At 39.5% G+C, this 12,769-nt stretch overlaps 1 protein-coding gene across 2 annotated transcripts in view; it reads right to left on the bottom strand.

Annotated features, from left to right (window-relative positions):
* Positions 1-7,628: 7,628 nt before the first annotated feature.
* LOC139296008 (neuropilin-1a-like) overlaps positions 7,629-12,769 on the bottom strand; it is a 66,973-nt gene continuing 61,832 nt past the window's right edge. For both annotated transcript variants that reach the window (XM_070918258.1, XM_070918259.1), the window contains exons 14-18: positions 11,950-12,087; positions 9,967-10,268; positions 9,058-9,154; positions 8,770-8,814; positions 7,629-8,172 (exon numbers count right to left, since the gene is read on the bottom strand). In XM_070918258.1, the coding sequence (XP_070774359.1) occupies positions 7,898-8,172; positions 8,770-8,814; positions 9,058-9,154; positions 9,967-10,268; positions 11,950-12,087 (857 nt within the window). In that variant the 3' untranslated portion in view covers positions 7,629-7,897. The remainder of the gene's footprint in view (positions 8,173-8,769; positions 8,815-9,057; positions 9,155-9,966; positions 10,269-11,949; positions 12,088-12,769) is intronic.

Genomic DNA, 12,769 nt, shown 5'->3' with positions numbered 1-12,769 from the left:
GTTCAACAAACCTCTTCTTCTTATTTAGACCCCGCCCACACAGGACGAGCTGCGGCACGTAGAGGGCAAAGGAACAAACACACCGGAGATCCGTGAACCCGGCCTCACCTCGGATGCGGCGACAGGCGCGCGCACACTGAATATAGGTCAAAATTAACAATACACCTAAACAATTTATAGGATTCTAATAAGTGTTAAAACATATTAAACATGTATAAAATATGACGCATTTACATTTGAACAGTGGTGGAAAGTAACTAACTTTACTTAAGTATTGTACTAAAGTAGAGTTTTGAGGTACTTTACTCGAGTATTTCCATTTCAGGCTACTTTATACTTTTATTTCACTACATTTATCTGATACCTTATTAACACAAAATACAATCAACTAATAAATCATGATGTATTATTACAGATTATTGTAAGCCACCCAGCAGTATATAAAGCATAAAGCCCCACCTTTGCCAGCTGCAACATGAAACTAATGCTTACACACAATGCATCACAATTTATAATCCTATAATATAATATACATTATTGTGAAATCCATCAGTCTGTATAATGAGTACTTTTACCTTTGGTACTTTGCTGCTAGTGATGCTAATACTTTTACTTAAATAATATTTTGAATTCAGTATTTTGTTACAGTATTTTTACGCTGTGGTATTGCTTCTTTTCCTTAAGTAAAAGATCTGAGTACTTCTTCCATCACTGACTTTACTTACGCAAGGCTGGGTTACTTCTCCAGGGCCCAGGACTCCAGGGGCCCCTAAAACTCTACCTTTACTGTGTGTCAATTGAAAATCCAGTATTTACACACATTGTTCAAAAAGTGGAAGGGACAGGGGGGTTAATAGGGGCTCAGCAGGGGCCCTATGAAGTAGTGTTATCCAGCCATGTAATTTCCATTTTGTGCTACTTTATACTTGTACTGCACTGTATTTCAAAGGTAAATATTGTACTTTTTATTGCATTACATTTATCTGACATCTATAGTTACTAGTTACTTTTAAAGTAAACCATATCATCATCTTATCAAATATCAGTGCTGGAAAAAGTATTCAGATATTTTACCGAAGTAAAAGTAGCCATAAAACAATGTAAAAATACTCCATTACAATACAGACGTATTATCAGCAGCATGTACTTTAAGTGAGACTATCTAACCTTTGAAAGAAGAAATACCAATGAATGTACATTCTGTAATATTTTACATTACAGTAAAATGTTGTGCATTCATTGTTATAGATTAAACTACTCAAACTGTATGTAGTTAAAATGAGCTTCCAGCTGCAACGTAATAGTACAAATACAATATTATGATATGTAATAACATAACAGCAACAGACACCATTCTGTCAGCTTGATAAGTACTTTCACTTTTAATATTTTGTGTATATTTTGCTGATAATAATGATGTACAATTTTGAATGCAGAACTTTTACCTGTAATTGAGAATTATTACATTGTGGTACTGCTACTTTTACTTGAGTAAAGGATCTGAATACTTCTGTCACCCAGTGCTTTTCATTTCAGGTGAACAAACGGATGTTCATCCACAGTGTTTTCAGATGTGCCCCATCAACTTTACTTCCTTTCCACCAAACTATTTCAGGTGAACAACCACATGTTGATCTGCTGTGTTTCGGCTGTGCAGCTACCCATCACCATCACTTCCTGTGCAAACCCAGAAAGCGTTCTCTGATGCAGAGTTCACTTTCAGTCAATTTAAATGTCATTCAGAGCTGCCAAATAGTTTTGTCTGGTTTTGAAATAGTTGCTATAGTTACCTACATGCATGATAAAGTGCTGACATGGAGGACTGGAGCAGACATAAGACATCTGCCCAACGACACCTGGTACCTATCAACAGGTGTACAGGCCTAGAGATCCCAAAATATGCAAAGATCATGCCAGGCTGAATTTTGGGGAAATGTGTACAAAATGATGCTCCTGCATTTCCATTTGATGGAACGGTGGAGCCATATAATACATCTTGGGTTTTAATATTTCACTCAGGGTAAATGTCATATATCTTCAATGAAGAGCGGGAACAAGCTGATTATTGTATATATGATACTGTAAGGAAGTGTGGAATAAGATGATTTTGACAACCTTAAAGCTGCTTTAAGGGGAAATAAAAGGGGAAAAATACATTTTAAAGTGTTTAAAGGTGGCCTCACCCACATAAAAATGTTTCAGAAGTAAAATAAAATAACTATATGATATATTTAAGGTTTTATACAGTGCAATAAAATGAGTATATTCAAATATCTCTTGTTAAATTAAACATTATGGCAAAATAAATTAAGTAAAAGGACAAAGTGAATAATCAAAGACATGCTGTAATTAAATATTAACTTAATGCAATTTGGTAGAAAAACAAAAGGAGAAGCATAAAGCTACATGGGAAATGTAACCTTAATATAGTAACATTAAATGAAAAGCACCAAACTAGACACCTCTTTCAGAGTGAAGCAGCGGAGGAACTAAAGGTTCCCACATTTAGCCTCTGTAACTGTAACAACTGTAAAATGTGTGATGAGTATGTAGCAGCTGATGCAGCCAGCTGGCCATATAACACATGAAGTCACCATCTCCATTACACATCTTTACATCACCGCACCATCATCCTGCCACATACCTCTGGTAATCCGTCCAGGGAGAGTCTGCTGAGCGCTTCTCTTCAGTGTCAATTTCACACACATTGTTAGATGGGAATAAAAACCCCAGACGCTACCGCAGGCCTCTGATGACCGCTGCTTTCGTTCAGGGCACATCAGAGAGAAATGCTCAGGCACAGGACAGAGTTTACTGTTTTACTTTCCCCTTTAACGTATTCTGAAATTGTAATTAATCAACTTACCACAAACCGATTGACACACATGTGAATAGTGCCCAGGCGATTTGATGTTTGAGTTATTAAGAATATTGTTTTTCAAAATTGAAAACTGATGACGCAATTTGAGAGAGTCAGGGGCAGCAGAGGTGAATGGTAGAAGCAAGTTTCATGTACATTTACAATGTAGGCATGACACCGTGTTTGCACTACTTTGTGCCACGTAGCTTATGTTCTAAATGTTCAATAGCTCAAGTAATAATAGGTTTTCATACCTCAAGTATTGCTTCATACACTACAACTTCTTGGACTCTGCTGTGCAGCCCGGAGCGACTGCACTGACACTCTTTGCAACACAGAAATGAGACAGCAAAGAAGTGCAACTGCAGACACTGAAACCAGCAGGGTATGTGAAAGTGGTACAGGGGCGCCGACTTGGGCTGGAAACCTCACCTCACAAGAGATCCGACTGAGCCGAGCTGAATGTTAACGTGGCTCATAAAACATGTTCACCGAGCTGAGGCTGACGGTTTCATCAGAGATGTAATGCATTTGGTTTTTGTCTCTGACTCGTTCTGCTGATATACATAAATATTTTGAGAGGCAACGCTGCCACTCTGTGGTCAAAGCGTGAGACGGCCCACAGGCGATGATGCTTACAGTAATTAATACACACATTATATGAATGCCAATCCACAGACATTAAATCTTTGTGTATCGTATGAAGGTTTTACTCATCACTTAAAATTCTACAGGTAATAATACATATTTAACTTCACCACCAGCTCAAAGTGTACCTTCAGTTCCTCTAATGTTCTTAAGTTTAACTTTGATTCCTCACGAGTGTAATGATTAAAATGGGCATGAGGATTTCTGTTTGCCATTTTTGCTTTTGTTGCAGCTTTACAAAAATGCAAATCTTCATTAAATCTCCAAGGAAAGTTACGCCTTGTGTTTATTGGAGGACTTCACGCTGTTAGCTGGCTCTCTTAGCTTTGTATAAGGGAAGCTCAATGCGAGGACAGTACACAAAATGTACTGTTTTTATACTAGTAGGCTGATTTTGTTCACTATGGACAGAGCAAGGCTAGCTGTTTCACCCTGCGTGAACCGCTAAGCTAAGCTAACCATCTCCTGACTGTAGCTTCACATTAAGCGTACAGATGTGAGAGTGGTATCAATCAACTCCCGGCAAGAAAGCGAATCAGTCTGATTATAACCTTAATTTCCTTATGCCTGATCTTTAGAGGCTTGAATCAGCCAAATTATGATTATGTGATGAAACCCACACCAGAAATCTTTCTTCAATAATGGAGTTCCAATAAAAATTAAACACCAGTAACACCAGTAAAGGTTTGTAATTTAGCCGAAACCAACCTTTCTCTCAGAGGTAGGAAAGAAACAGTAGAGCAGCTTTTACTTAAAACATTTATTTGATCCAATTCTTTGGAATGTAATAGTCAATGATCAGAGTCTGAGACAACAGAGACGGATGAGTCTGGGTGCTGACCAGAAAGTCAAAGTACAAACAATACTTTTAGTCACTTAAGGCCTCACTGCTTTTCCATTTTTTTTTACTTCCTTATTTCCTTTCTTGTTTTTTTTTTTTCTGGATCTGAGACAGCAAAAAATTACAGAAGCAGTATTGAAAATAAAACATTTTTTCTTGTCATACAAAGAAAGAAATAATAAAACAATGGCACGTACATCAGTGGCAAAAACACAAGGTGATATTATACCAAGTAAATAAAATTGTTACGTTTCAAAGAGACGCGTATAAGCTTTTTCCAGAATGAAAAACATCTCTGTAAATTGTACTTTTCAGAATTCTAACGTTGTCATCTGAAACCGTGTTAAAAAGAAGCAACAATAACACTGTCATCTCCGTCCTTCTCTCTCTTTTCATAAATCAACATCATAAACACAGATTTTTTTTTTAAATATATCAGTGCAACATTTGTTTTCACATCTAGTGCTGCAGCATCCTTTCTTGTTTAAAGGGGAAGGAGCTTTTTTTTTTTATTGATGTCTGGCTGAAACATTAGAAACACATTTTAGACTATTTCAGAATTATGTTTTGATACCCATAATCTTGTCTGGTCCTTTTGCTGTAAACATACAGGTATGTAGTTGATGTTTTACTGAGAAAAAAAACACAATTGAACCAGCGGGATGTTGAAGAGCCGATAAAGAACATCTCAACAGTCAGAGCACCTTAGTTTGATTGGAAATGTTCCTTCAGTCGTTACTGAAACCAGACGGTGATTTGATGTGAACTGAACCGATTGAGGAGGTGGATTTCCTTTACAACAAAAACTAAAGAACTTAAGAGCGTCTCTAAAGCCTCATCTTACAGGAAAGCATTGAGAACTGACGCTATATCGACTACTGACAAACAGTCTCACTTCACATTTTGAGCTCACATGATGCCACATAATGCTACATTAACAATGGGCAGATTTAACGTCCACAGTGCAGTGCAACATGAACCACACTGGAACAAACATTGTTCTCCTGGTTGCCAGTGGCAATATGTCGAACTATCATACCTGCTTAATGGCTTTTTAATCTTTCTCAGTAAAGTATGTGTCAGTTTTGATCGGCATAAACAGACATCGAGTGAGAACTGTCCTGTATTTTATCACAGAGTGAACATAAAACATCTGTTGGAGGTTGACGAGGTTGTTCATCGATACCAATGAGTTAGTGATGTCCGGCTTTCAAGACTCAGTCCTCCCACCTTTACAGTGCTATGAACAAGTGACCAGTATCACAACACACTTAGCTACAAAAGCTAAAACACAACAAAGCAGTATTATCAGTACAGTATTTATAAGGCTTGTTGTTGTCAGTTTTCAAAGGAATCAGTTTAAACTGACTTTCATCCAGGAGTTTATGTCCTCACAGACTCTTAAGTTGTTAAGAGGGTCACTGATCACTGTCTATTACAGGAAATAAGGCCCCTTTGCAGTGTTGATAGCTTAGGAAATGCTCCTGCAAATAGAGAGTAAAATGGGGATAAATGCAGCAGAATCCCACAGGAAAAAAGCAAAGAGACATCAAAAAACAAAGACACAGTGCTTTCACTGCAAGTTTCCTTTTTTAAAATCCAATTTTCATGATTTTTTAAAAATATAAAACTGAAAATGATGAGCCCTGCGGTTTTACAAGGCATTTCTGTGGGGTTGCTGCTCTGATTCGCTAGTAAACTCTTTCGTCTTTGTTGTGAAAATGTGAATTAACTGTGTGTGTTATTTCCAGGACACTGTATCTCAACGGAAATGGACAAGTGAAGCGAGAATTAGACAGGATGAGCCGCTGCAATTAGTCACCTGTTGGGGTTGTTAAACATTGTTTTGCTCCATTAAAGTTCCTTCAAAGATTTCTCCTCTGATAGTCAACACAGGAAAAACACCGACAGAGAGTACAGCATTGTCACGGCAGACATTAACTCTTGCTTTTTCAATCAAGACAGTCAGCATTCAGAGCCTCCACATCCCGTCAGCTCAATAAAAGATGCTGATGGACCCGAAGAGAGACACTTGAAGTTTTTCTGAAGGCTCCCAGACTGCTGGACACACTTCTGCTTAAAGTTTGAACAGTCATTTTGTGTGCCAGTGAGAAACCGTTAGCAGTGATATAAAATATTTCAATCCCGATGAGCCATCCTCGACGTGCTGTCATCATCTTAGCGGTACTGAGGTTGTCCGTTTTTACCCTGTACATAAACATCACTTCCCATGAGGCATCTCTGAGGCATTCCTCCATAATCTCAAAGCCATTTCCATCGTTGTAGAAACCTTCCTGTTCCTTCCAGAGCACAAACAGAAACCTAACAACGACAAAATTCACAAAATGGCAACCAGATCGTATTTGTAAAAGAAACACAAACAACAGGTTTTGTTCAAATTGATATTTTCTGTACATTTTCTGACTTTTGGAGATTAGGGCGAGTTTGATTCCAACACAGAAAGGATACTGCGGCACTGGTGTCTTTTTCTATAGAAAGGGCGCTCAAATATATTAAAACCTATGTACAATATGTTGGATGTGTCATGTGCCATGAAAACGAGGCATTCAGGGCTCCTACACATTTTCCATTCTGAAATAGTTTTTCCAAAGCTTTCCAAAACCTAAACGTTAACTTGGATTTTATCATTTGTGTGTGAGTACTGACTGTCATCAAGGCCAGAAGATCTTCGGATCTACACCAACACATGTGATATGTGACAGTGCACTACAACACGAAACATTTGGAGGTGTATAATCACAATCTGGAAAAGTACAAAATTAAGTTTTCCGGACTTTTCCACACGTTTGTGTAGGAACCCTGGACCGGAACGAAAACAACCAGCTGAAAAAAAGGCAACAGAAAAAATTGGAGGAAAGAAAAAAAAGGCACTGTCGGAACTAGACACAGGTCACGATGGTACCCGCCTTCACACACACACACACACACACACACACACACTTCATGTACACAGATAAACATGAGTGTAACGTACACATACATGCCTAGCTAGACACATACACACCTTAAATGCAGATGTATGAATGTGACACACTTTCTCTCACACACACACACACACACACTTCATGTACACATATGTGGCCAGCTAAAGAGCCAGATATCAGAACAGCGATTTCTCACATCCTCTCACACTCTTTCTGTGAAACTATGACATCTGAAAAAAGAAAAACAAGAAAAACAAACAAACAAAAAAAAATCTAATCTTTCCAGAAAAGTACACAAACGATACTTTCATCTAAATTGGTCTCAACACCAGCATGTGATTACATGAAATCAACAAAGCACGCCGAAAAACAAATAGAATCCTTAGTTTTCTTCTTTTTTTTTTTTGCTGTACAGATTCTTTATACACAGTGCCCCCTACAGGTCAGTCCCTTCCACTGCCGCTCCTGAGAAAAAAATTACATTGGCTCACTTTCAGCCCACCCTGCCGTCCCACTGGTGGCTTCAGCCCTGTGTTCCTCTCGCTTGATTGGCTGCATCACGTGTCCACGCGGAGCAATCGCAGCTCCGTCTCTCTTTTCCCCTCACGCCTCTGAATAGTTAGTCTGTCCGTTCATCTTGTCCTTCTTTAGCTTCACGCCGTCCACCAGCTCAAAGTTATAGTTTTCCAGGGCAGATAAGTTTCTGTCCGTCATGCTGCCCTGCGAGCAGGCGCAGTACAGCACGACGCCGCAGATGGCGCCCAGGAAGACGCCCAGCGCTGACATGGCGATGATGGTGATGAGGATGGGGTCCAGGGTCTTCAGCATGTTGCCCGGGCCGCCCAGCTCGCTGGTCTCCTGTGAGAGGGAGTCCATCGCTGCAAGAGAGAGAGAGAGAGAGAGGCTTAAAGGACCATACTGGTGGTTTTGCATGTTCTGAATCATAAAGTACAAAAGGCAGCCACCTGCTTTAACTTAACTCATAGAGAAAAATAAACAAGTTCAGGTCAACTGTTTCTTGTAACAGACTGTCTATCTCAGTATTGAAGCGTATGGAAATAACGACTGGCTGGACAGCAAATCAATACAAAATCTGTGGTACACTTTGGAAAAATGGTCAGGAGTAATGTTAAGTATATGTAAGTATGTGTTCCTTAAACATAGAAATACACTGATGTGGTCCTTTAAGATGTCAAAAAACAGATTGTGTGCGACTCAGAGATTTTATGAGGACAAACAGCATAAACATTTTTACTTTTGGAGAAGATCACGTCTTATTTTGGAATCAATTTAATGTGTTTCATTTGTCATCCTAAGGACTATTTGTCTCACTGTTTTTGCTCAGGACTGGTCAGTAACAATCCTGGACATCCTTAATGAGCGGCTGCGCTTGTGAAAGAAATCACTGTGTATGTGCAACCAAAATGAACATAATGACACTGTAATGACAAAATTGGAGTCAGTGATGTACTCACGTAGGATGAAGATCTCAGTTGGCGGAGACGTAGGAGCTTCTGGATCTGGAGGGAAAAAACAGCCTCCATTAGATTAAAGCACAGCGGCACAATACACACAACGCAGAACTAAACTAAGAAGAGCAGGTGAGAGAAGTTAAACAAAACAAAGAAGAGCAACTTAATGACCTGTGAAACCAGAAAGACTCATTTGAGAATTCATCTCCTGCCCTGAGAATCGTTTTGGGGAAGTACAACAGTATCACAGTATACATTTGGTAAACTAAGTTATAACAATACAGTACACACCCTTGCAGTCCTCAGCACCGAGTCCATCAATGATCTGGATGTTGTCCACAGCTATGTGACCTGCACTGCGTCTGTCTGCGACGCCTTCCACAACCACCTGCAGATATACAACAGCACGCGGTCAGATGGATCGACACACAGCTAACAGTCACTCTGACAGCTAAGATGCTGCGTGCTCAAGTTCTTCACCTGAAACCCTTCAACAAACCACCCAAACCGAATCTTTAAAGGTGCAACATGCAACTTGTTGTACATCCCTGGTGAAATGACAACATACAATAAGAAGAAAATATCTTTTTGCATAATTACTGCCTTTCTCTTGATATGAATAGCTTTACTTCGATAAAACAATAAAAGAAAAGAAAATCCCTGGTTTGACTGCGGCCGGGGACCTTTGTTTCATAATGATATTAATAAAAATGTTTATTTATGGAGCACTTTTCAAAAACCCAAGTAGCAAACAAGGCAGCAAAATAAACAAACTCTAAATTCATTACATTTTATGTGAGTAATGTGAGATAAAGACAAATATAAGCTTTAAGAAGATTTAAAAGAAAACAAATCTGTTTTGATCGATCTACATAGTTCTGCTTATTTACCTGAAAGCAGATTCATGCTTTTTTTGTCACATTTAGAAAGAAAAACTAAACTAAGCAAATCTTAAAACAACAGGGTGAGGATCTGTCATTACTCGTAGGTCAGATAACAGCACATCAACACGATTTGAGACAAATGGAGAGAGAAGGCTCTATAAATAATAAGCTTTGATGTCTCAGATTGAAAGCTACAAATAGTCATCTTTAAGAATCCTTTACAGTCACTTTTATCCTTTAAAAAGACAAAAAAACCACATGATACATGATAAGCTCTCATATGAAGCATTTCTGACACATCCAGGATGTGTGTTACCTGATATGAGACACTGGAGTGTGGCAGTAAAAGCCGCCCCTCCCTCCACCGGCTGCCCTGGTGACCGCTGACCGTCCACAGGATCTGCCCCCCCTCCGCCTCCCTCCTCTGCTTGATGTGAAGAGCTCCGGCGTGTTCACCGAACATGTGATACCAGAAGGACATGCACAGGTCGGCGTCCGGTGCGGTGATGGGCAGGCTGACCAACCTCGCCGCCTTCTCCTCTTCATCATCATCTTCGCCGGTTTTACTTGGTGCGTCTGCGTCACTCAGCTGCATGTAGATGAAGTTTCCCGGTCCGCCTGCGGGGGGCAGCAAAAGGCAAGGTAAGAAAAGGCTGTGGGCTGCGTTTAAGGCCTCCTGACAGCGCGGAAAACACATTACTGCAGATGTGCTGACTCTTTCAAATACTCGATTTTTACCATCATTTCAAAATAAGACCGTAAATACAGCCTGTAGTGCTGTTTTCTGAACATTATGAAGCTTTATTGTGACAATAAGGGTTCATTATGCATTCACTTTATTGCATTCAGTTGATTGCTTCCTGTAAATATCTGTCTGTTGTGGTCTTTTCATAAAGTAATACTTCGTAATATCTGTGTAAAGTTTTAGTATTGAGCTTCGCACACTCCCAAAGACATCACATTCAAGGACTTTGCAGTTTTTGACAAGGACTCAATATCAGCATGCGTCAGGAGCAGATTTGACTCGACATCACAAAGGGCTCATTTTTTACTTGTGATCTGGTCAAGTCAAGAAATCAAGGTGAAACCATTCATTTTAGAGCTGCTGCCGTCTCCATAAAAACATCCATCACAGGAGGTTTGAATGGCGAGAAGGACGGAGAGCTGAGGCATACTGATAAATCTGAGGGCTGTATTCCTTAAAAAGTCAAGTTTTTCAAGGCCGTCCATTAATTTTCAAAGAGTTCTGCTCTGGTCTATTCACCAGTGCTGATTATACATCGCATTCATAGACAGTTGTGAAAAGAGTTCTGTTTCTTTGCATTTCTTTACATTTAGAGTCACCATGTGTTAGCCTCATTAATGTATTGTTTTGGACAGCTCTTCGTGTCTTAAGATGCCATTTAGGTTATTTTTACTATTGTATTCGACATCTTATTCATGACGTTGTGATTGCTTTTCTGTTTAATTTAGATTTTCTCTGTCATATATCCAATGAGGTTCTCGTAGTTAAATAAAGAATAAACTTAAAGTTATTGTTGTTCTTGCTTCTCAGTGCCGAGACAATGTCGCGTATGAAGTTCAGTCAAAGGTTCAATTTATTCATCCATAAAAAAACATGGAAATTACAGTTCTCCCATTCTTATCAACCAAAGCACAGAAAATAAAACCCCATGAAACTTTCTTTACTGTCTAAAACTTTCTATTGTTAAAAACTGTTAAAAAGAACCATCCAAACAACAACAACAGTCTGAACTCTCGTTCCTATAAAAACACTATTTTGGGAACGGATGTCTCATTATTATCCGAGGATGTCCGAGATTTTAATCTCGTCTCCGTTTGTCCTGTGAGACCTATTGACCTTTATTTACTCTGGTAGCTATCGCAGTCTGAAATAATTTCACCTGTGTATCTTTAGTGTGTTCACATCAATATGGACCCACTTATGGAATTATCTGCCTCTGTCTTTGGTCTGTCTCACAATACAGAACCAAAGGAGCGGCTCCAGGCTGAGCATAACACCATAAGCTCATGATAGTTTTCCATGTTCACAAACTTTCCTCAGAGTATGAATAAGGTTATTGTGTCCAACGGGAATTTCTGTCTGACTGTAGCGCGTTATTTAAAGCGTACAGTAGTTAAAAATATTCCATCTTCTAGCAAAAGAGGTTCAGGCAGGCTGCTTTCAACAGCTGCCTGGTAACATGGAGAGCCACAGAGTGCTCTCGCAAAGCATCTGTCGAGTGGTGCTGGTTGGAAAGAAACCCTCAAACGCAAAGGTGAACGCACATCTACCTACCTGTGTGGTCGAGGGTCGGCCCTCTGTGGACGGCAGGAGCCCCGTTGGTCTGGATGAGCCACTCAGCCCCCGTACCGGCCTCTCTGTTCCAGCCGCAGAGCGACGAGAAGTCAAAGTTACAGGCGAACCACACGTACGCTGCAGCAAAGAGAGAAGGGCAGTTGGAGGTTTTCGGTTAAGATGTTTCATGGTTGTTTATATGAGTCGTACTGTTGGGAACTTGACAATTAATATATCTATTCCTTTTTCAAATAGAAGATTCATTGCTTGGTAACAAGATGCCAGAGTTCAGTTTCATATTATATATAAAAACCCAGAGTGATTCAGCTTATAATGACGTGAGACAAGAGAAGCTATATTTTCCTCATAATGAAGAAGCTGGAAACGACACATATTTGTTGTTCTGTTGATTGACTGATTGATTAACTGACTAATCGTTTCAGGGCTAGTTTGCACTAACTGTAAGTTTCAAAGACTTTCAAAAACCAACCATAGAGGAATGAGTGTCCTTGAAATTGAATCATATCCCAAGCACTTATCAATTATCAGTAACCTTATTTCTAGCTGTCACAGTAAAGACCTCACTGTGCTTAAAAGGAAGCACTTGACTGCACCTGAAGACCTCTTTCTGACCTCAAAATCATCATCATCTGAACCGAGTATACAGGATTTCTTCTCTCTTTTTTCATCCTTTACACAACTTTTCCTTCGTACAACTGAGCACAACACCACGGATGCCTTCGAGGGGAGACTGTAAAGTCCGCTACGTTATCCTAATTTGTATTATTCATTGTGCCAAGATTACAAAAACTTGGTGATC

This window comes from Enoplosus armatus, chromosome 14 (assembly GCF_043641665.1).
Source record: "Enoplosus armatus isolate fEnoArm2 chromosome 14, fEnoArm2.hap1, whole genome shotgun sequence".
NCBI classification, from domain to species: domain Eukaryota; kingdom Metazoa; phylum Chordata; class Actinopteri; order Centrarchiformes; family Enoplosidae; genus Enoplosus; species Enoplosus armatus.
Note: the sequence above shows the minus strand (reverse complement) of the source record. Positions and strands in the feature narration are given on the sequence as shown.